General features: G+C 39.9%; 2 protein-coding genes across 4 annotated transcripts in view; one reads left to right on the forward strand and one right to left on the reverse strand.

Moving 5' to 3' along the window:
- The window catches only part of XRN2 (5'-3' exoribonuclease 2), an 80,473-nt gene extending 77,213 nt beyond the window's left edge, over positions 1-3,260 (forward strand). For all 3 annotated transcript variants that reach the window (XM_027118099.1, XM_027118100.1, XM_027118101.1), the window contains 2 exons: positions 233-371; positions 2,715-3,260. In XM_027118099.1, the coding sequence (XP_026973900.1) occupies positions 233-371; positions 2,715-2,780 (205 nt within the window). In that variant the 3' untranslated portion in view covers positions 2,781-3,260. The remainder of the gene's footprint in view (positions 1-232; positions 372-2,714) is intronic.
- A 6,356-nt stretch (positions 3,261-9,616) lies between these two features.
- NKX2-4 (NK2 homeobox 4) lies at positions 9,617-11,007 on the reverse strand. The gene is made up of 2 exons (XM_027118322.1): positions 10,545-11,007; positions 9,617-10,227 (listed from the first exon to the last, which is right to left on the reverse strand). Exons 1-2 carry the CDS (start codon positions 10,993-10,995, stop codon positions 9,617-9,619), a joined length of 1,062 nt encoding a protein of 353 aa, XP_026974123.1. The 5' UTR covers positions 10,996-11,007.
- Between the last annotated feature and the right edge of the window lie 12,025 nt (positions 11,008-23,032).

Raw genomic sequence — 23,032 nt, forward strand, 5'->3', positions numbered from 1 at the left:
TAAGTCAGACCTTTCTGATTCAATTGAGTTTAAACATCCTTTTAAATAAATGCTGATACTTCCTGAAACATGTTAAACAACACTCACTGTGAGGGACATAAAGGCCACTCTGATACTACATATCCCTTACGACAAATCCAGGCAGATTGGATTGTCCTCAGATTTGGAGATGATGATACCTGCCAGATTTTAGGCTTCTGACTTTTAATGCAAACATGATGCTTTTCCACAGAGGCGTTGGGGCCGAACCTCTGCTGCCATGGAACCGGATGCTGCAAACCCCAAACGCAGCCTTCCAGCCAAACCAGTACCAGATGCTCGCCGGGCCGGGCGGGTATGCACCCAGACGTGATGATCGCGGCGGGAGACAGGTGATGCAGTGGGGACTGTGGCATGGAAAGCTTACTGGTCACTTTGAATGGAACCGTGCCTCTTGGGACTCCATGGTTTGGTTTGGTTTTGGTTTTGGTTTCCTTAAACATCTGTGGATAAGTTACTGATAGAGTAGCTCAGTCGAACTTGGATCCCTCATTAAAAATGTATACGGGGTGAGTATCTGCCTCACTAAATAGGTTATCCTTTGATGATGCTGAAGAATTTTCAGACCAAAAGCCCCTTTAATCACAGCAATCTGATATTTAGCACAAATATGGTCTGTCACCAAAACATGTTTATCCTTAGGGTATTGCTTTTTAGTTTCATAGAAACTAGATCTCTCAAAATAAATGGTAATGTTCTAGAAGCTGAAAGTAATATTTCACCTTTTCAGCTGTTATCTTTATTCCTCTTGGGAGTTTTCTGTCTTGATTCATCTGTTCTCTATCTTCATGGAAAGAAATCTTTCCTATCTAATTTCCCACTTTTTTTTTTAAACTAAATTTAAACAGCTATACATTGAGTGAGTATAATAATTCCTAGACAAATTCAGTAAATGTAAGCTTTATTTCCTTCTCTTTATAGCATCTACTTTTAGCAGCATTTAAGCCTGAGGTCTGTTTGCCTCAGTCTGTTTGTCCCCCAGCCATTTGACACCCTGGCCAGTATTTACATGCTCTTTAATCAAACGCTTGCCAGAGAACAGGATCTGAATGCCGTGATTCAGAATGTGTGCTATTCCTGGAGTTGGCACCTGTGGTGATGTGAAGTGGTTTTTAAATTGCTTACCTGGTGTCGCCTACAGCCTTTTGCAGTGCTTCGAATATTAATTTTCTAACGCAGGTTCTTGCCATGTGTCCCTTTGTTCTGCCAGCTGAGAAAAATCTTCTGCCAGCTAAGAAAAATCTTTTTTTTCCACGCTTTTTTGGTGTATTCTTACAAGTCTCAGTTCACTTTACAAGAAAGTAATCATCTTGTCTTTTGAGAGAATTTTGTTACAGTTCTTTAGAATCAATTTGTAGAATATGACTTTGCATACTCTCAGCCCGAGATCTCTACAGATGCTATTGGTAGGTTCAGTAGATTGAGACTATTTATGCTGCTAGTGTGAAGGGGACACTGGGCCAACTAAATGATGAATATTTTTGAAAGGAAGGCACACTTGCAACTAGAAGTAGTTCTGGAGGAAGTTCAGTCCAGTCACCTCATTTTTCCAAGTCAGGAGTCGAAAGCTTAACCCTCCTGCCTCTGGGTTGGGCAGCAGAGCTGGGGACGCCTGTGACTTCGGACCCTAGTTCAGCGCCTCCCCTGCCTCCTTTAGGGGAGCACGTCCCTTTAAAGGAGCCTTCTGCTGTTACACGAGGTAAAATTCTTATTCACTTAGGAGATGCAAACTGGTTGTACATTATAATTCTTTTAGGACCTTTTGGAAATACATTTCTTTCTTAAGTCTTTTTTCTGTGGAGATTTTTTTTTAAAATTAAATCAGAATTTTGAAGCGCTGTTAAATTGTAGAAGTTTATTGTTAAAAGCAGTAAAATTATGACTTCATTATATATTTAGTGGAGTTTATATGACTAAACAAGTCCTTAGCCTACATTATGACCTTGAAGGACTACACATATTCATGTTATAATTTAAACTAGTGAAGCGCTCTGAGTGGCAACATGGGGAAGGGGGTCCATTTCAGAATCCTCCGTAGAAAGGGAATTGTGATGGGAGACACATCACATTTACCTTCAGGTTGTACAGAAATGTTATTTGCAAGCATATTAGGAACTGTTATGAATATTGCCAGTAATTGATTATGTAATAACCCAATGTGGTACACTATTATTTATAGCTAAACAAACAAAAAACCCTAAAATTAATAGTTCATTAGGCCTCAACTGATGCAGCAAGCTCCTGCCTTTGTTAAGCAAAACGACTTTCCTGGTATATAATATGTGTGTGTGAAGATGATGTGGGCACCTTACCACAGTGTGGCTTGAATTACTAGCTGGGGAGGGGGTGGTAGGGAGAATTGAGAATGACAAGTGTTTTACACAGGACACTTAACGATCCTTCATTTGTGTGCATTTTAAGGAATTTCTCAAGCGCTTGTTAAGGCTTGTTTGGTTAGTTATCAGTGATAGCATTTATGCTGATGTCCCACTTTGCATGCAGCTTTCTATGAAGCTGCAGACCAAAAGCACCCGTTCAAGGAGACCTTCCATGTGATATACCTGTGAGACATATTCACCTTCTTTATAGTGTGTTTTTCCACAGAGAAGTAAGATTAGTTTCTTTGCAGGAGTGTTAATCCAGAAGATAAACTCTCTCTTTTGCTCTTTTTTCAGGGATATCCCAGAGAAGGAAGGAAATACCCTTTGCCACCACCTTCAGGAAGATACAGTTGGAATTAGGCTTTTGTAAAGCTTTCCCAAATCCTTTCATCATTCTACAGTTTTATGCTATTTGTGGAAAGATTTCTTTCTCAAGTAGTAGTTTTTAATAAAACTACAGTACTTTGTGTATTTCTTTTAACTGTGTATATTTCTACTGATCCGATCTCACTGTTTTATGTTGCTTTCCAAAGATGTGTGTTGCATAATACAGTGGATCTGAATTTATTATTGCTTGTAAAACACATTTGATGGAACAGGAATACTGGTTTTTCATTATGTTCAAAAATCAAACCAGCTGTGGATTTCAAAACACAGTGGTATTCTAGATCATCTAAGATCCATGCTGATTTTTAATGCACAATTGGGTATGAACTATTGAGCTGGAACTCTCAGCTAACTAGAGTGTATATTGTTCAGTATTTCTTTGGGAACATTTCATTAATGTACTTGTCATATGGAAATTTCTGGACTTTAGTAAAAAAAAAAACAAACTTAAAACCCTGGCCTCTTGTTTTTCTTTTACAGTATTTAAACTTTGAAAATCTTGGCCAAGCATGTGGTTTTTTTTTTTTTTTTAATTTTTTATTTTTTTTTGCGGTACACGGGCCTCTCACTGTTGTGGCCTCTCCCGTTGTGGAGCACAGGCTCTGGACGCGCAGGCTCAGCGGCCATGGCTCACGGGCCCAGTTGCTCCGCGGCATGTGGGATCTTCCCGGACCGGGGTACGAACCCTGCATCGGCAGGCGGACTCTCAACCACTGCGCCACCAGGGAAGCCCTTTTTGTTGTTTTTTAATCAGTATATCAGAAAACAATTTATTTCTACAATTAGATGTCAAAAGAAAATCAGTGAAGAAGTAGATTTTAAGAGGATATGGTCAGCAAGACAACCCAACCGACCCATGTATGTGTCTGCTACTGATTTGGCAAATTATAAAATCTTCATGAGAATAAATTATTTACATTTTACAAATTTCATTTAGATTTATACTGCAGTTTTAAGGACTGGTTTTAAATCTCTAAGAAAAGTTGAAAAATTCCGGGGAGTGGTTATGAGTGAAATAGGTGAGAGGGATTGAGGTACAAACTTCCAGTTACAAAATAAATGAGTCATGGGATGGAATGTACAACATGGGGAATATATTCAATAATATTATTTTTGTGTGGTGACAGATGGTAACGACTTATTGTGGTGATCATTTCGTAATGTATAGAAATATCGAATCATTATATGCACCTAGAAGTAACACAGTGGTGTAGGTCAGTTGTACTTAAGTTGAAAAAACACTACACAGAACCCAATGGGAGGGCAGAAAGAAAGAAAGAAGAAAGAAAACTTAAAAAGTTTAATTCCTAGCTAAATTGCCGATGTTCCTTGGCAGGTTTTTGCATTATTTCACAATAGATTCCAATTTGTACTTATCTTTTTCTTGCCGCTAAGCACACTATAATTCCTTACATTTACGCTTGCAGTTCACGTGCAGCACTTCCATATGCATTTTCCTTGCCACAACCAACCCAGACACACGTATGAAGACTTGCTGCCTTGTTTCCACCTTTCCATTGTAGCCTCAGATTGTAAAGTAAGGTTTCTCTCTGACTTTCTGACCTCGGACATTTTTGCTTTAGTATTCTACAAAGGCACACTTGTTAATCTTAAATCTATTCAGAAAAAGTCCCACCTTAAACCTTGGATAGGAAGGTATTTTGAAGCTATTGAGTTCATTGCTGATGATGGGTGAATAGAGCAGGGTCCTTTATTGTTGAGGTAAAGAGTCTCTCTGCTGGGAATTAACACAACCATTATATATTACTTCACAATACATTAAAGTGGGAATAATACCTTCTGTTAGATTTCTCTATCTTCCAAATACTGAAAATGTATAGCGCCTAAATCAGTATTGCATACTCCAAAGGAGCCCACATACATGTCTGTCTTAGTGTACAGAGCTTCCTAAGTACACCATAGCCACACTTCTGCAGAACCTATATTTTCTCAGATCTTTAATTTTGGTCTAGTTTTTGTTTTAAGCTATCATGAGTGTGTCTAAAATAACTTTCTGATTTGGCTCTTTCACCATTACATGTAACGGATCAAAACAAGTTTGAAAATTAATGTTTAAAGTGTTCTGAAGACACCTAAGCAAAAAGCCTGATGGAAAAATTAAGCCGGCTAGAGTCCCACTAGCCGGTGGTGAGACCTCGCTTCCTTCCCTCTCCGTACTCTGCATCTCTTTCTAACTTGTCCCCACGTTTGAATCTCCCAGAAAAATGCCCTGTTATTTCAACAAGTACACGCTTTTTAGAACTTTAAATGGCATGTTTAAAGCTATAACTATCCCCTCCATGTTCGGGTGTAAAGTCAACGGGTCAATTTTATGTAATTAACTCCACTGTAGTATGTTTACGTAGGGCCAAGTTTTTTCAGGGTCTCATTAAAGATTTGTAAGAATCTTAGAACCTGGAAACAGCCCGACTTCATCGCGGCGCTAAGAGCCCATGGTGAGCAGCTGTCTTCCCCGTAGGGTCCAGTGAGGCAAAGCCTTAGAGCCCACGGCCATCCATCGGAAACTCTGTCCGGCCGCCGTGCAGCGTCGGGGAGGCAGGCGGGGAGATGACCGGCAGGCAGAGCCCGAGCCAGGGCCGGGCGGGCGGGCTCGGGGGGCGCTCGGCGGGGGCGGGGACGCCCGCGGCCCCGAGGCTCGGGGGACCCGGCATCCTAGCCCGGATCCCCGGCCGGACCCCGCGCCGCAGCTTCTCCGCCAGCCCAGCGTCGTCTCAGCTCCGCACGCGTTCGAATACCGGGACCTGGACGGAAAGAGCGGAAAGGGTCCTCTCCCGAGGCTGCTGATTTAAGTTCCAAGCCTGAACGTAAGCGAATTTCGCTTTGCTTCGAAATTAGAATGTAGACATTCTCCGAAGTCACCTGGACGCCCGGTTCACAGGCGGCTTGCGGCCCCGGCTGCATCCCGCTCGTCGGCGCCGCTTCCCGCCCCCAGGGCGGCCTGGAGCCGACCCACCGGACGCGTGCCCGCGAGCGACGGCTCTGCTACTTCTAACCGGGAAAAAAGTAAAACTAATGAAGTAGCAAACGCCCCACTCGGGGTGAAGTGAATGCCTGCGTTGCTTGTTGTCTGACACCGTATACATGCACGAGGGCCAAAGAGGAACATGCTTTAATTTGTGTGTGTGAAATGGGAATGGAGCTATTCACTACTCCAAAATAGCTTGCACAACTTAGACTTGGGCAAATTTGTGGTTAAACTTTTATTAGAAATCATTTAAGCAACTACTGAAATAAGAGGTTACATGCAATTTAGAAACTGAAATAAAAGGCATTTCATTCAACTGCAGGTAAACATTCTAAAGCAAAGACAAATGAAACCAAAACACCTCTTTCAGAAGCTTCCATTTAAGCTTACCTCCAGGCTTAAAAATAATGACATAAAAGTGATCTTAAAATCACAAAGTTATCTTAATACTTACTGGAGAGAGCGAATTCCTGACTTCAAGTCTTCTTTGAATCTTGTCCAGATGCTCACCAATTCTCACTAGCAAAAGTCTATTTATTTAATTCAGTTTTAATAAAATGTATCCTACTGCCCTGTCTCATTGTATTTGGGCATGGCAAGTAGCAGTTATTTTTAAAAACTGGACTAGTAATTAATATACAGGGTTTTATCCACACGTTAGTGTTATATTAAACAGTTGGGCAGTATCATTCATGCTTTGAACTACATCTGAAATTTATACTGCCACTACACAGTGCACTATCTGATGCACAAATTCATAGCTAAAAATCCAATCAATGGGTCTTTATGTGACTATGGTTCACCAATTTATTCTAAAAGTTTATAAATCATCAGTATTCAATGCAGCTAACAAAGCAAGTCTTTGGAAGTTGCTTGCATTTAGTGAACAGGATTGAGTCTCTGATTTGCTTTAAATTGAAAGTAAACAGTCGATAGCAGAATGGAGTTTGAACACAACATCTGTGTTGATAAAAGTCTGATTGACTTACTTGTTCTGACCATTAGGTTTTAGTTCTAAGCAAAGCCTTAAATAGAAGACAACTGGGTTTCACACACCATCCCCCCTTCCATATACAAAACACCCTTCCTGTATCCTTCAACACTGCGCTCACACACACATACACACACACACACCCCGCTTTAATTTACATCCCAACACAGATTTCAGAAAAGTACCTGCAATCCCTGCCGTTCCTCTCTGCAACTTTGATTCTGGATCTTGGTTTCTGTGCCTCAATTGGAAAAGATACGTTAGAATGCTGTAAAACTCCAAAACATTTAGGAAAGTGTCACATCTGCAGTTAGCATTTCTGAAACCGCGTTTTACTGTGGCCTCTGCGAAACTTTGCAGGGGCTTTGTTCCACTTAGACCCTGCGCCAGCCCTCCCTCTTGGTCGTGAAGACACTTATCCTCCTCTTCAGTTAATGAGTTTCACCTAGTCTGGCCGTTTGTGTTTTTATAAAAGATCTGCAAAGCATTAATTGCAAAAGAAGAAAAAAGCTCTTGTTTTGCATTAATCAGAATGTGGAATTCTATAATAAAAACATTTTCTATTTTAATGTTTCAAAATCAAACCTTGTCCTAATTTCAGGATGTGCACATATAAACTCAGTAAGTTTCTGGGTATAGAATGTTAAGCCCTCTGCAGCAATTACTTCTGGCTTGGGTCCTTTACTATTTAAAGGAACATTGAAAGGAAAAAGATATGCCTGTACCAAATACACTTTCAGAAAATATTGTATAAAGAAGGCTGTTTCTTCTTAATGGTCTTTTTGATAGAGAGTTCCCTTAGTCTAAGGGATTTTTTGTTCCAGAAATTAGCAAGGAAAAAACTGTCCACGAAGATTTATTTTCTTTAAATATGTTACTTGGACCCCTTAGTCCCATAAGCTATTCTTGCTTTTGTTGAGTATTGGGCTGTAAAAAAAAAAAAAAAAAAAAAATTACAAACCATGTGAACTTTTAGAACATGTTTTCTAGAAGTAAAATTTCAGAATTTGAAGGAATCCGATCAATATAAACAAGCATTTTGAAATGTGGCACATCAGTAATAGTTATGCTAGCTTGGCTAATATTTTGAAAGTCAATTTTATTAGTATGCAAAAACCCAAACTGGGAAAATTTCCTTCAGGTGTATTGCACCATTGTCATACTATTTTTTCTGCTTATTTTTTTATGTAAAATGTTTTAAAAATCAGTTATCATTTTACAAAAATGCATTCACAGCCCCTTGATAAAGGCTGATCCACTTGCTTCTTTAGTGTTTCGGGTTTTTTTTTTCTTTTTGTGGAAGGAACTGGAGTTTTTAATTACTATTATTATTATTTACTATATAAAATACATTTAGAGAAAGTGCAACTTTTAAAACACCTTCTTAAAGAATGCACTTTGCACATTCAGAAAAACACCCAAACAGTGAAGTTAAATAAAATGTTTTGCTTCAAACTATAATTCTAAAACTTCAAATGTAGAAGAGCTTTAAGGTCTCTGGTAGATGTTTTGGTCATTTATAAATCACGTTTTATCCATGTTAACGTCTTTAATTTTTCTTCATTTCATAAGCTCACGTTCTTCAGCTTTTTAGTATTTTTACTCCGCTACCAGTTCTTTAAATCATGAGTCAACTGAGCTGTGTTGTCACATCATGCCAAGTAGTGTTAAAAAAAAAAAAAAAACCTATACAACTTAGTGTAAAATAAATGACCATTTGACTCTTACCAAAAAAAAAAGTACTTAAGGTTCTTTTAAGTTATATTTAAATATCCTTTTGAAACACAGGAGATATAAATCATCATATTAAAGAGTAAATACATTATTTGTACAAGAAAACACCAACAAAATCGGTGTGTAACCCCTATTAAGTTCTAAATATGAAAAAATTATAAATATTTTAGTTACTTATTCTTTACATACTGATTACAATTCAGTAAATCACCTTATTCTCTTCTTGACATGCTTTCAAACAGGTTAATTAATTGATGTCTATCTTAGCAATTTTGCTTACTTGTTCTAATGTTTTATCACGGTATTCAAATTAAGATAAGCAAATACCTTAGAAAGAGTAAATAACATGTCTACAGAAAGACAGGGTGTCATTTATTTTATCCATTCATTGGGGAGACCAGTTTCCATATAAAAAGTAGCTTACAACCCTTCTTTCTTTTGATGAACTGCATATTAGGGGGAAAATCCTCTTTTAGGGTAATATACAAACACTCATTGCCAAATAATGATCAAAACATTTAAAAAACAGCATTAAATTTAAAAGGCTATATCAATTCGTATAAGCGATATTTTGATTAAGTTTATTCCATTTCTGTAAATGGCAATAACTCCTCTGCAATAATGTTGCTATGTGCATGATCCACCTTGAGCTACAATTAAATTTACTTTCCATCAAACATTAATGAAATTGCACTTAAGGGGAGGGGGATTCGAAAATTAATCTCCCAAGGTAAGTTCCACTCCAAGAAGAATTCATTGCTAAAGCTGGGTTGGTTTTTAGAGCAACAAACACCAACGAAGTCTCCAACGTTTAAAACTCTGAGAGCTTTGGTTAGGAACGTGGTGGATCTGGATTCGGCCGGCTTTTCACATAATTTAGGAACCTCTGGAAGGAGGAAATAACCACCTCAACCACCTTAAAGCCCCCTGGCGCGATGCTCGTGATTCGATCCTGGGGCTGTCGCGTCCCCACACCCAGTAGTAAGGTTCCGCGCCCGCCCGCCTCCACGACCCATCCGTCCGTTTGCGAGCTCCGCGTCCGCCGTCGGTCCAAGCCGACCCTCAGGCGTCACGAGGGACCCCGCCCGGCCCGCGCCGTCACCACGTCCTGCCATAGAGCAGGTTGGCGCCCAGCGCGCCGCCGCCGTAGTCCCCAGCCGCCGCGTCCAGGGCCGCCAGGCCTCCCCCCGGGCCGTGCAGCGCGGGCGGGCTGGGCGACAGCTCCTCCAGCTCGGGCGCGGGCGTCGGCGCGGGCGGTTGCGGGCCGGCCTGGCCGGGCGTCGGCGTGGCCGCGCCGTTCTGGCAGGGCTTGCCGTCCTTGACCAGCACGGGCACGGCCACGCGGCGCGGGGACGGCGGCGGCGGGCCCAGGCCGACCTCCTGCTGCAGCTGCTGCGCCGCCTTGTCCTTGGCCTGCCGCTTCATCTTGTACCGGTGGTTCTGGAACCAGATCTTGACCTGCGTAGGCGTCAAGTGGATCATGCTGGCCAGGTGCTCGCGCTCGGGCGCCGATAGGTACTTCTGCTGCTTGAAGCGCCGCTCCAGCTCGTAGACCTGCGCCTGCGAGAACAGCACGCGGCGCTTCCTCCGCGGCGGCGCCGCCGCCGCCGTATGCAGGGGCGCCAGCGACTTGGCGGCGTCCGCGATGCCCGGTAGCGACCCCATGCCGGCCACGTTCACTCCCGCTGACGGCCCCATGAACCTGGAGACTGGGGAGGGGCCCAAAGGGAATGCCAGTCAGCCGCCACCCAGCTCGCTTCACACCGCTGCAGCCGCGACGCCGGCGTGGCCCCGGCGGGTCCCAGGACGCCCCGCGCGCCCAGGGGCCCAGCACCCCCCCGCGCGCGCAGGGGCCCAGGACGCCCCGCGCGACCCCGGCCGGGTCCCAGCGCCCCCCGCGCGCTCAGGGTCCCAGGACACCCCGCGCGCTCCGTGCCCGGTCCCAGCGCCCCCCGCGCCTCGGACTGTGGCGGGAAAAGCCCGCGCGGTCCGCTGCCCTCCGTCCCGCGTTCCCGGCCCCGCTCACTTGACGAGAAGCGCGGGTCCGGGTTGGCGCCGTACCAGCCGGTGGCCGCGGCGGCCGCGCCGCTCCGCATGCCGTCCGTGTAGGCGGGCAGCTCGCCCATGTTGCCCAGGCCGCCGTTGCAGTAGCCACCCATGGCGCCGTGCGGGAACTGCGGGACGCCGGGCGGCATGTGGTAGGTGGCGGCCGCCGCCGCCGCCGCCGCTGCTGCTGCCGCCGCCGCCGCGTTGTGGCCCGCCATGGCGTGCGGGGGCTGCATGCCCGCCACGGCCGCCGCTTGCGAGGAGGGCCCGGTCGGCGGCGCGCGGTAGGCGGCGGCCGCGGCCCCCAGAGGCGCCCCCAGGCCGGGCGGCGCACCGTCCATGGCGCCGCCGAACTTCTTGTAGGTCTCCTCGATGGGGCTCAGGATGTCGGACACGGAGAAGGGCGTCGTGTGCTTGGGGCTCAACGACATGGCTCGGCGGACGGCCAGGTGGGGGGGCCGGGGCGGGCGGGCCGGGGCGGCAGCGCCTGTGACCAGGAGTCGACGGCGCGGCGAGCCCCCGGAGCTGCGGGATCTGGGGTTTATTTTAGTCCCGCGCCAGGTTTACGACAGACTCGGGGGGCGGAGCAACATCGCACACGAGCAAACAATGGTCATTGACATCTTTTTCTCTCGGCCCCCCACCTCCCCATAGTGGAGACAAAAAAGGTAAAGGGGGCAGTTGGGTGTTTCTTGAAAAGATCACTCCCCTTTGCTTTCTCCATGCTTCCCGCCTCCATCCCGGCCGTTATCCCAACCCTGGAGCACCAGAAATAGAAACTCCGAGGCCGGCGTCGAGGCTTGAAGTGAAGGATTCCGCGCCTCTGCCGATCCAGACCCCAGTTTTCCTAAAACTACTGACTTCGTAGCAAAGTCCAGTGTAATTGGGGAGGGGGTATGTGGTGTTAAGTTGAGGGGGGGATGGTGCAGGGCTCGCCTATTCGTCTCTAGCTACCAGCCTCTCACTCGCTCCATCATCTAAAGTGTTAAAAAAAAAAAAAAAAGAAAGAAAGAGAAAAGGAAAGGCTCTTGGGTCCCACCATAAGAGCGCATAAAGAGTGAGGTACAGTGACCGTTCTGTGCCTTTGTAGGGCTTCTAATTTATGCATCCTTAGATTCTCAAGCATCATTTTGTGGACAACCAAACGGGCACTTCCAAATTAGCTCAAAGTATCCAAATCCAAAGAAGAGAGAAAACACATAGAGATACAAATACACAGATGCTAACTTGTAAGTATTCTGTTTCTTCTCTGTGGGGATGGAGGTCGGGTAAGGGAAAGAGGGTACATTTTTATCTTTCGAATGTTTCCTGTTCAGCTTGCACCTGCAAAGTTCTTTACAGGTTTCTTCCCCCCCCCCCCTTTTTTTTTCCCCGCATCCGCCCGAGTACAAATATCCAACTTAGGGATTACTGGCCTATCACTACAATGATCAAAAAGAAGAGAAAGAAAACACCGCGAAAATCCAAATATTTCTAGCTATTCGAAATGGGTCTTTTTATTGTTTTATGAAAAATATAACCTGCTCAAGGATTATGAAATGGATGCACAGATCAGGTGAAAATGGTAGTTTCTCTTGAAAAATACTGTAGATAAACTGATTCTAAAAAAAACTTTGTTATCCTTTGATTTGCATATTTACCTGCATAGCAAAGAACTTAGACATTGTGAACTTTCCTCTGAATGCTGAACACCACAAAGAATAAGACAAAAGAAGTGTGAGAAGCATACTGACTAAATTTTTAAAACAGCCCTGCAGTTAAAAAAATGAAACAACCAGGGAAATGAAGATGCAGTTTTTAAGTTTTCCTGGAGACTGGGGCAGGAGAAAGAAAAACAAGGAGAGTGCTTTCTTAAGCAAGATTTTATTGTTTAGAAAAAGAAGAACAGGATGTATGAAAACAATTCCAGTTTAACCTGATAGAACATAAAACCTAATAGTACACAGTCTTGAAGGGAAGAACAGTTACCATTTCCTTGTTTGGTTTCAGTGCTTTGGTTGAAATGTCTTCCATGGTTTTGCTCTTATTATTTTAATCATTGTTTTGTTTATTTTAGTGAGTTTTGCAAAGAATCTGGGGGTGGGTGTTGGGGGGGAGGGACCAGTATTCACCTATGGGAAGAAAGTGTCAACCAGGCAAGTGCGTAGAGTATTAGTATTTTAAAATACTGAAAGATCCAAAAGACAGGGTATCATGATTGTTTCCAGATGTCAGTTGCTGACTTAGTAAGATTGGTATTGCTACAGTTTTTGCACCACACTACTTCTACAGGTCTTTCCTCAGCTTGAAACACTTGGGCTAGGTCTTCATCCTCACCTGCACTGGAATTGCCTACTTAATTTTTTTAAATTAGTGATTTAATACAATGAAGTATTCATGTATCGTATGTATTTAAGTAGTTGCTAGAATCTTAAAAACTGCAGTTTGGTTTTTAAGTTCTGGTTTCATTCAAATTGTATTGTTTACTTGATTCTCTTAAAAATAGTAAGAAGTCTTTCCTTTCAAACTTTCCTCAGAGACAAGAGAGTAAGTAAAAGTAGTTTTTATAACATCTATGGATATAAAAGTCATTTGTGAACCGTTATATTTTAGTTTTCAAGTCGAAACATGTTTTAGAAGTGAAACCTATTATCACAGTCTTCATTCGTGTTGTTGAGTTACCCAAAGTGCAAAAGTGTTTACAATTATAGTTTTTTTAGACAATTATTATTTATTCTGTTTTCAGGCTATACATTTCATCTTGTGTAATATTTTTATAGAACTTTAGGGTAGCAGTTCACATTGAGTGGTTAAACTACAATTTGTTGCTTATTTTGTTTTTCAGCTGTAGTGGGTCCTGCTACAAGTTCATTTACATCTGGAAAGTTCCCACCTTTAAATAAAAAAGCACTTTATCATATCTCGGGGCTCTCTGCAGATAGTCACTTTGTGGCTGCTTGGGAACTTGATACCCTAATTAGTTCTCCTTTACTGGAGGTGAACAGTTCTGGAAAAAAAATCCACAATCTTCAACATTTTTCCCTATCATTTGTTTGTGTTTCATTCTAGTAATTACATAACTTCATGCTGGAAACACTGTTTGGATGTGTGCAGATGATTCTGGAAATAGGTGTAGTCTGGAGGATGTGTATCTACATTTATATACAGATACAAATTAGAATAATCCAATTGATGCTCCATTAAAGCTCTTTATCAAATTCATTTCATCATATTGTTGTCTGCCTAAATTATCTATGGAAATTTATACTCAGTAGATTCTTGAATACTATTGACTTGTGAAATTGGATTTCATAGGAAATACGTTTCTGAGAAATGTTTTCTTGTTGGTTTTTTTCTTTCCTTAAAAACAATGCCGGCACTCAGAAAAAAAACCCCAAAACCAAATACTACCAAAGAGAACAAAGTGAAAAGAGATGTTCCTCCCCTTCCCATCCTCCCACTTTCCCTCAAGCCTCCCATTTTCCCTCCTCAGAGGCACTATTACCTGTTTCTTCTGGCATAGTCTGTACATCTTGAAGCATACTACCATTTTACACACAGGGGGTAGCATATAGTTTGATACCTTGCTCTTTTCACAGTTTAGGTTTTTGTAATTTTATGTATCACACCACTGAAAACTTAATAAATGGGCTGTGGCAGACATATAGAAACATTTCCTAGATAAAAAGATTCAGTAGAATCTCAGCTTTCTGACAAAAATGTGGTAGTTAATGAAAATTTCTCATGTGTTTGTTAACCTTAGGGCCAAAGTTATTTGGCAAAAACAACTCTGAAGTAGGAGCCTTCCCCAGATAGAGGATTTGCTGTTGTCAGACAGGAGCTCAGAGAAAGGGGCCTGAGAGACTTTGAGAAACCAGTAAGTTACTTAAAGGGAAATGTTGTTTTTCTAAGGTGGCAAGTAGATTTCTAATGCATCCTGAATTTCCTTATAAAGAAAAACTGTGTTTGAAAATATAACTTTCTGCTTGACACTCAAGAAGATAAGTGCCTTTTAGAAATGAGACACTTGCTACATTTGTGATTAGTTTAAAATAGTTGTGAAATAATTTGATTAGTAAAATTCTCACTTTTGGGAAGTAGCTTTAAAATATTGTCTTTGCAGTTGGGAAGGAATAAAATGAAGCAGGTCAGGATACTAGTATTTTGTAGCAAAATTTATGATTATAAAGAGGAAGCAAAACTGTTACAAAGATGAAACACAAAGTTTTAAAAAAATTATTTTTAAAATGTTTGCCAATTTCTGAAATTTGGTTTCTTTTTAGTCCTTCTAAAAGACTCTGTTTTTGAATGTTCATTTCAATTATTATGAGTCTCTTATGATAATTTTACACTTGTATTTATATGACTTTGTTATTTCTCCCTCCTCCTCCTGCAACGGGGGATGGCAGAGAGGAGGGTTTCCACAATACCCACATGCCTCCCCGCCAAGCCTCCGTCTCTTAACCCTCAGCTCTTTCCCTGGTGTGCTGAAATGCAGCTAGGGCCGAGGGGAGTGGGACTCTCTCTCCTTGGGAGGACAGGAGGAAGAGACTAGAGAACTGGACAACCCCCCACCTCATCCTTTCATAATTTCTTCACAAATGCAAATTCCTTGCAGTTTAACTCCTATTAAAAAAATCTTGAGTCACTCTTTCCTGATACTCAGATTTTTAGATTGAAAATAGTTTTCTGACCAATGAATACATTTTAAATTTAAATGATTTTTAGTACAATGTGAGAATGAGTAGAGGGTGTTAAGACATGATTGTTGTTGGAATCATCATAATAATAAGGGCCAATTAAATGGTTCTTAAAAAACAAAAAGAAAAACTAGAAACCTCCCCTTCTAGGGGATAATAACGTTAGGCTACACCAAAGGGGTAAAAGTATGAAAATTGACCAGTATGGCACAACTCTCTCACCCTAGGATTATGAACTTAAGCTAGAAATTTAAATTTTTCTATGTTTTAAAAATTATTTTTATTTTTATGTATTTATTTTTTAAATTAATTAATTATTTATTTTTTGGTTGTGTTGGGTCTTCATTGCTGCTGGCAGGCTTTCTCTGGTTGCGGCAAGCAGGGGCTACTCTTTGTTGCGGTGTGCCGGTTTCTCATTGCGGTGGCTTCTCTTGTTGCGGAGCCGGAGCTCTAGGTGCGCAGGCTTCAGTAGTTGTGGTTCACGGGCTCAGTAGTTGTGGCTCGCAGGCTCTAGAGTGCAGGCGCAGTAGTTGTGGCACGTGGGCTTAGTTGCTCCGTGGCATGTGGGATCTTCCCAGACCAGGGCTCGAACCCGTGTCCCCTGCATTGGCAGGCAGATTCTTAACCACTGTGCCACCAGGGAAGTCCATAAAAATTATTTTTAGAGTAAATATTAAAATAAATACATGATATGGGAAACAAGGGCAATATTGAAATATATTCTTTATTGTGATAACAAGTTTACTTGTATATCTTGCTTACACAGAAAGTTTAAACTTTTTAGAATATAATAGCATTTCCATTGAACAATATCTGACATTTTTTACATGTCTTGGAATGTAATTAAATGGTTCTTTTATAGGAAAAAAAGAATGCTTTGAATTTTAAGCAAAATGGTATTTCTATTTATTATTTTGTGTGAGGAGCTTGTCATTCTAAAGGTTGTACCATATCTCTACACATACCTGCGTGAATACATATAGCTTTTTAAAATATATACTTTTATAACTTTTTTTCTCAAGTGCACTCAATTTTTCCAAATCTAAGTTTCATTGAATTTAAAGTCTCTTTCTCTCCTACACGTCACATTAAAGATGTATCACCTACGTTTACAAATTAATTTGTGATTATCAAGGAACGTATCAGTCTTTACACCTGCTATCATTTACTTGAAGGAGAAACTTCAGTTTGGGGCATTTTTGATAAATTATTTGTTGCATTTATTAATAAAGTTTTACTATACACATTTTAGAAGAAAGAACTATGAAATTAACATAATTAGAGAATGTTGCTCAATGTTTCCCTTTTTGTTCTGTGTACTATGAATGTTGTGGAGCTATTTGTTATGTCTCTATCTGCATTCTTCGTTGAGAATTGTGCTTGATGCATTAGGCTAGTGTTCACCTCATAAATCAATGTCAGTTTTGGTAGATTTTAAACAATTTAATTTTTGGTTCAATAATTCGCTTTACAAAGCTTGATATGAAATAATTTTATTAATCTACTTTATACAGACACTGAGTGCAGTGAGGAGAACTGATTGATGAAAGTTTCCTCATAAGGTTTCCTTTAAAAAAACAAAAAATAAAAACCTAGTAAAATGAGTCTTAAATCACAACATATCTGTCAGATGGACTTGAAGTTTACTGAATATTGCCTCAAAATACCCAGTTAAGTGAACTAACAATGAGATGACTCTTCAGTAAACCTAGTGTTTATTAAGTATTTGAAAATTAGGTACTAAATTTGATCTTGTAACTCTGTAGGGAATTACATGAGGTAATACTGAAAAGATGATTCAAACTTTTTTGTTTTTTTTTTGCGGTATGCGGGCCTCTCACTGTCGTGGCCTCTCCTGTTGCGGAGCACAGGCTCCGGACACGCAGGCTCAGTGGCCATAGCTCACGGGCCCAGCTGATACGTGGCATGTGGGATCTTCCCGGGCCGGGGCACGAACCTGTGTCCCCTGCATCGGCGGGCGGACTCTCAACCACTGTGCCACCAAGGAAGCCCTCAAACGGTTTTTTGCTTTTAGAATTAGTGGAAATTTCACAAGTGTCACAAGCTAGTAGCTATTGGAATTTGGCCAAAAATGCCAAGTAAGAATTACTTGAGAAAATCAGTACCAGCTTGAATGAAAGCAGTTTATCATTGGTATACAGCATGTCTTTAGAAATAAATATTATCTCACAGAAGAAATAGGTAAATTTGGAATAGGTCATCTATTCTAAAATAAAAAGCATATATGTATATGCAAAATAGTTTAAAAAGCTAACAAAACTAACTTAACTGTAAGAATAAATGGCAAACTTCAGTGGGTGAGAGATTTTTAAAAAATTACACAGTATAAAAGAAATTTAAAATAGAGTTTATAATTGTTTAAAGTTCACTTTTTAATAGGATAAATAAATCTTGAACTGTGAAGGGTGTATTACGGTTGGATGTTGTGCATAAGTTGTTCTAGGAGTTAGATGATGGAATACAAAGTCATTGTTTTGATTTGTGTTTTGTATGCTTACTGTTATAAACATATAAAATACTCTGAAAGATCTGAAAGAAAACTATTTCACGTGCGAAGTTTTAGTTTTCTATAAATAGTCTGGTATTTGTGATGATTTCTTCTAGAGTTAATTCTTTTAAATGCAATGTTTCTTTAGAATAATCAGTGGTAGTGCATATATGATTGAACTGTCATTATGAACATAATTGATGACAGACTGCCTTGCTGCAGCTCTTATGAATAATTTGCAGAGATTAAAAGGGTGATGGAAATGGTGGTTTAGGAATTGCTTTCTAAAGACACGAGAGGATCGAAAAGAAACCTGGGGTTTCCAGTGCCCTGTGAAATCATTTTCACATAAAACCCAGGTTTAGTAGGTACAAGTGTTGTTTAAGTGCTCTGCTCTTGAAAAAAAAATTATGTGGCATAAAGAGATGATTTGGTCATGGATCTTAAATGATCAAATCAGAGTGTCTATTCTATACCCGTTTCAAAAGGAGAAATGCAGAATGTTCTGTCTATTCAGTATTCCATATGTGCCTGCATTTAACTACGTAGGCAATAAATGAATATAGGTAAATACTCATGAAAATCAAACACTTTTCATACCCCAGAAAGGCTAACCACAATTGTCCTTAGCTATCTATATACATAGATTGCCACATTTCCATATATTCAAGCAGAAAGTTGTATCTCTCATGTAAATGTTTTGACATAGACTCGGAGAATTAGTTATATGATGCAAAAAAGAAAAGCTTAATTATATACTTCTTCTACCTTGATTCATAAAGGATATGAGGCAGCTTTTAAATAAGTAGGTTTGTGTACTTCAAACATTTAGTAAGAATCATGACCTCTGGGCTTCCCTGGTGGCGCAGTGGTTGAGAGTCCGCCTGCCGATGCAGGGGACACAGGTTTGTGCCCCAGTCCGGGAAGGTCCCACATGCCGCGGAGCGGCTGGGCCCATGAGCCATGGCCGCTGAGCCTGCGCATCCGGAGCCTGTGGTCCGCGACGGGAGAGGCCCCAATAGTGAGAGGCCCGTGTACTGCAAAAAAAAAAAAAAAAAAAAAAGACTCATGACCTCGTAGATAAGGATCTTGTAATAGTAAGAAGTTAAGATATGTCTGAAAAAAACATCAAATCTATGGGCCATAAAGCCTACCAAGTTCCTGTAGTTGAACCCCAACCTTGGCTGTAAGCGTCCTAGTGGTCATCTGGAAAAGCCAGTTACACTTTCCTTATTTTTAGGGGAAAAAACAAAACAAAACCAAAAACAAACACCACCCCCACCCCCGCCTCGATTCTTCAGGAAAAGAAGCACTCTAAAAGAAATTCCTCACAGGGGGCTTCATATAGGAAACACTGAATACTGTAACATTCTTAATAGTTTTCTAGCAGAGTTATTTCATAAAGTTAGCTTGTTTTAGCGGCCATTCCTCAAAAATTTGAGACCTCAACACCAAATCAGCTCAATTAATGTAACTGAGGGGTGGGAGCAAAGTAAGTGATATGGTCCAGATGGGTAGCCTTCTGATGTTCCAGGACTGAACTCCACACTTTTCAAAGGAGATGTCATAAAAACCACAACATTGTTACGCTTTGGTTATTAGAAAGTTCTTATACTGAGGCTAACTATGTCCCTCTCATTTGCAGATATCAGTCCCAATTCAACCTTTTGATGCCAAATTATAAGTCTGGTCTCCCATAAAGCCCTCTAAATATAAGAAGATACTATATTAATCATATTATGTTTTCTCCTTTTCATATAAAAAGTGCCCCAAAACAAAAAAAAGTCTGTAGTGAACATACACAATTATTAACCAAGAATTTATCAAGTGATTACTATTTATCAGGTGATTATCAGGAGTGTCCTGAGTGCTTTAGAAAATTGGGAAGGGAGCCCTTCTGGTACGAGAAAGAGGAAACTTATTCTTGGCATCCATATTCTGATCTTGAAATGGTACTTTTAAATTGTATGTACGTATGTGTGTATTACTTTATTATTTTAAATTATATGTACATATGAATGTATGCTTGTGTGTACATATATATGTGTGTGTATATATATATATACATGCCAGGTTCTAAGCAATTGACTTACTAATGAACTTTTTAGAACATATCCCATTTATAAGGTGGAGGTAAGGCTAAAATCCTGAAACCCACTAACAGTAATCTTTACTAATGTACTAGGTACGTTCGTGAACTTTAGGTGTTTATCTCATTTGATAGTTACAATAGAAGAGAACTTAAAGTGTGACTGACATTGACAGTGATTCAAGTGAAAAAATATTCTTTTTTTTCTTCCAGGTGTATTGAGATATAGTTGGCATACAGCACTGTATAAGTTTGAGGTATACAGCATAATAATTTTATTTACATACATCATGAAGTGATTCTAAGTTTAGTGAATTTCCATTATCTCATATAGGTACAAAATATGAGAAATAAAGAAATAGAAATAACTGTTTTTCTTGTGATGGGAACTCTTAGGATTTACTATCTTAACAACTTTCGTATATAACATATATCAGTGTTAATTGTATTTATCATGTTGTACATTACATCCCTAGTGTTAATTTATCTTATAACTGGAAGTTTGTACCTTTTGACCACCTTCATCCAATTCTCCCTCCCCTCACCCCCCACCTCTGGTAACCAAAAATCTGATCTCTTTTTCTAGGACTTTGGTTGGTTGGTTGGTTGGTTTTGAAGTATAATTGACCTACAACACTATGTTAGTTCCTGTTACACAAAATAGTGATTTGATATTTCTGTGCGTTTCAAACTGATCACCGCGATAAGTCTAGTTTTGATATGTTACCATACAAAGACATTACATAGTTATTGACTATATTCTCTACACTGTACATTTCATACCCATGACTCATTTATTTTGCAACTGGAAGTTTGTACCTCTTAATCTTCCTCACCTATTTATTTTTGTCCCATTACTCCCCTTCACCCTGGCAAACACCTGTTTGTTCTTTGTATCTATAATTCTGTTTATGTTTTGTTATGTTGGTTCATTTTTTTTAGATTCCACATGTAAATGAACTCATACAGCATTTGTCTTTCTTTGTATGACTTGTTTCACTTAGCATAATAGGTCCATCCATGTTATCACAAATGCCGAGATTTCATTCTTTTTTATGGCTGAGTAATATTCCACTGTATAAATACATCACATCTTCTTTATCCATTCATCTATTGATGAACATCTAGGTTGCTTTCATATCTTGGCTATTGTAAGTAATGCTGCAGTGAACATAGGATGTATATATCTTTTCTAATGAAAAATATTCTGAAAAGGAGTGGGAAAGAGATCTCAAAGATACTTCTTTCCTGCATCTCTACAAGGGTGATAGATTAGGATTTATGTGATATTTGAGTAGCTATTGTTAATGAAACTATTCTTACATTGTCAGACTATTCTGATGGCTATCTAGATAAAATTTAAAAACTTACTATTCAACTGGATATTTGTTTTCTGTACATTTTCTTTATAAGGACAGCAGAAAGTTTGGAAGTTTCTAGTGACTATAAGCAGAGTTAATAGAGCAGTGATAAAAAGAGTTTTTTCTGTAGTTACTGCAGTAATAAAACAATCTCCTTAAAAATATTTACAACATAATTTCTCAAAATTATGTAAATATTTGATTTGTAGATTATAGGCATTATTGATATCTGCTCAATATTATTACAGTTACTGAAGTAATAGAATCTTGTTGAAAAACAATTCAAAATACTGTTGAAGTATATTATTGTAGAACAGTTGTGTCCAATACAAATACAATGTGAATCACATACGTAATTTAAAAATTTCTGGTAGCTACATTAAACAAAGTAAAAAGAAACAGGTGAGATTAAATAAAAATGTATTTTATTTAACCCAATATATTAAAACTTTATCTGTAGCTCCAAAACTATAGCCCCCAGGCCAAATTCAACCAGGCACCTGTTCTTCTACAGCCCAGGAGCTAAGAATGGTTTCTACATTGAAATGGTTGAAAAATGAATAATAATATTTTGTGACATGTAAAAGTTATATGCAATTTAAAGTTCAGTGCTCATAAATAACATTTTATTGAATATACCCACACACGTTTATCAGTGGCAAAGTTGAGTAGTTGTAACAGAGACCATATATGGCCCACAAGCCTAAAATATTTGCTTGCTGGTGCTTTTACAGAAAATGTTGGTCAAACTCAGCCAAGGTAAAAGTGAAAGTGAAAGTCACCTTTACAAATACCCAATCCCACGCCAATCTCCGGAAGTAATCACTATGAAGGTATGAAGGGTTTTCTGTGTGAGTTTTTCTAGATCTGTATGACTACACATATTCTGTAGTTCTGTTTCTTTATGTATCTAGAACTTATATTCACACTTAAAAAATATAATGGCATCATTTCATATATATTCTGATTTCTTCACTTAATGATATTTTATATCAGTTTCAAAATGAGTACTTTTTTTTTTTGGCCGCGTTGTGTGGCATGTGGGATCTGAGTTCATCCACCAGGGATCGAACCTGTGCCCCCTGCATTGGGAGCATGGAATCTTAACCACTGGACCACCGGGGAAGTCCCTCCAAATTAGTACTTATACATATGTTCCTTGTTAGTACAAGTATGTGCTTTCATGGCAGTGCACGTAGATGTTCTCATTCTAGCATCTACTTATTTATATCCCATGATTCAGGTTTACTATATGTTATTTTTTCAGTCCCATGTTAATGAGTTTAGGCTCTTTCCTCTCCTTTCTTCCCCTCCTGTCTTTCTCTCTCTCTCTCCCTTTCCCTCTCTCTTTCTATTACAAACAGTGCTGCAGTGAACATTCATGCAGATCTGTGTGTACTGGTACAAATATTTCTGCAGGATAGATTTCTAGAAGTAAAATTGGATCAAAGGGTAAGTTTATTATACATTTTGGTAGGAGTTGCCAAATTAGCCTCCAAAAAAACCAGCATCAGTTTATGTGTCAGTGGTGTGTGATGTAACCTTTTCTCCCTACATCTCTCACCAACACTGGATAATCATTAAAAAAAAATTGTTTTTACCAGTCTAGTTCAGCTTTACATACATAACTTAGTATTTCCTTAATAGTCTTCTATTTGCTAAAGTACTGTTGCTCATTTAAAAAAATCAAAAAAGAAAAGAAAATTAACCAAGAAATATATAAAGTGCGAGGGGCAAGTCCTCTGAAATAACATTCAGAAATAACCACTCTTAAATAAGAATTCAAGCGAGAAGATTTAGCTTAGGACTCTGATATATTTGTATTTTCAT

Source organism: Aethalodelphis obliquidens, unplaced genomic scaffold, assembly GCF_003676395.1.
Source record: "Aethalodelphis obliquidens isolate GAN/ISIS:26980383/991018 unplaced genomic scaffold, ASM367639v1 scaffold18, whole genome shotgun sequence".
NCBI lineage: Eukaryota > Metazoa > Chordata > Mammalia > Artiodactyla > Delphinidae > Aethalodelphis > Aethalodelphis obliquidens.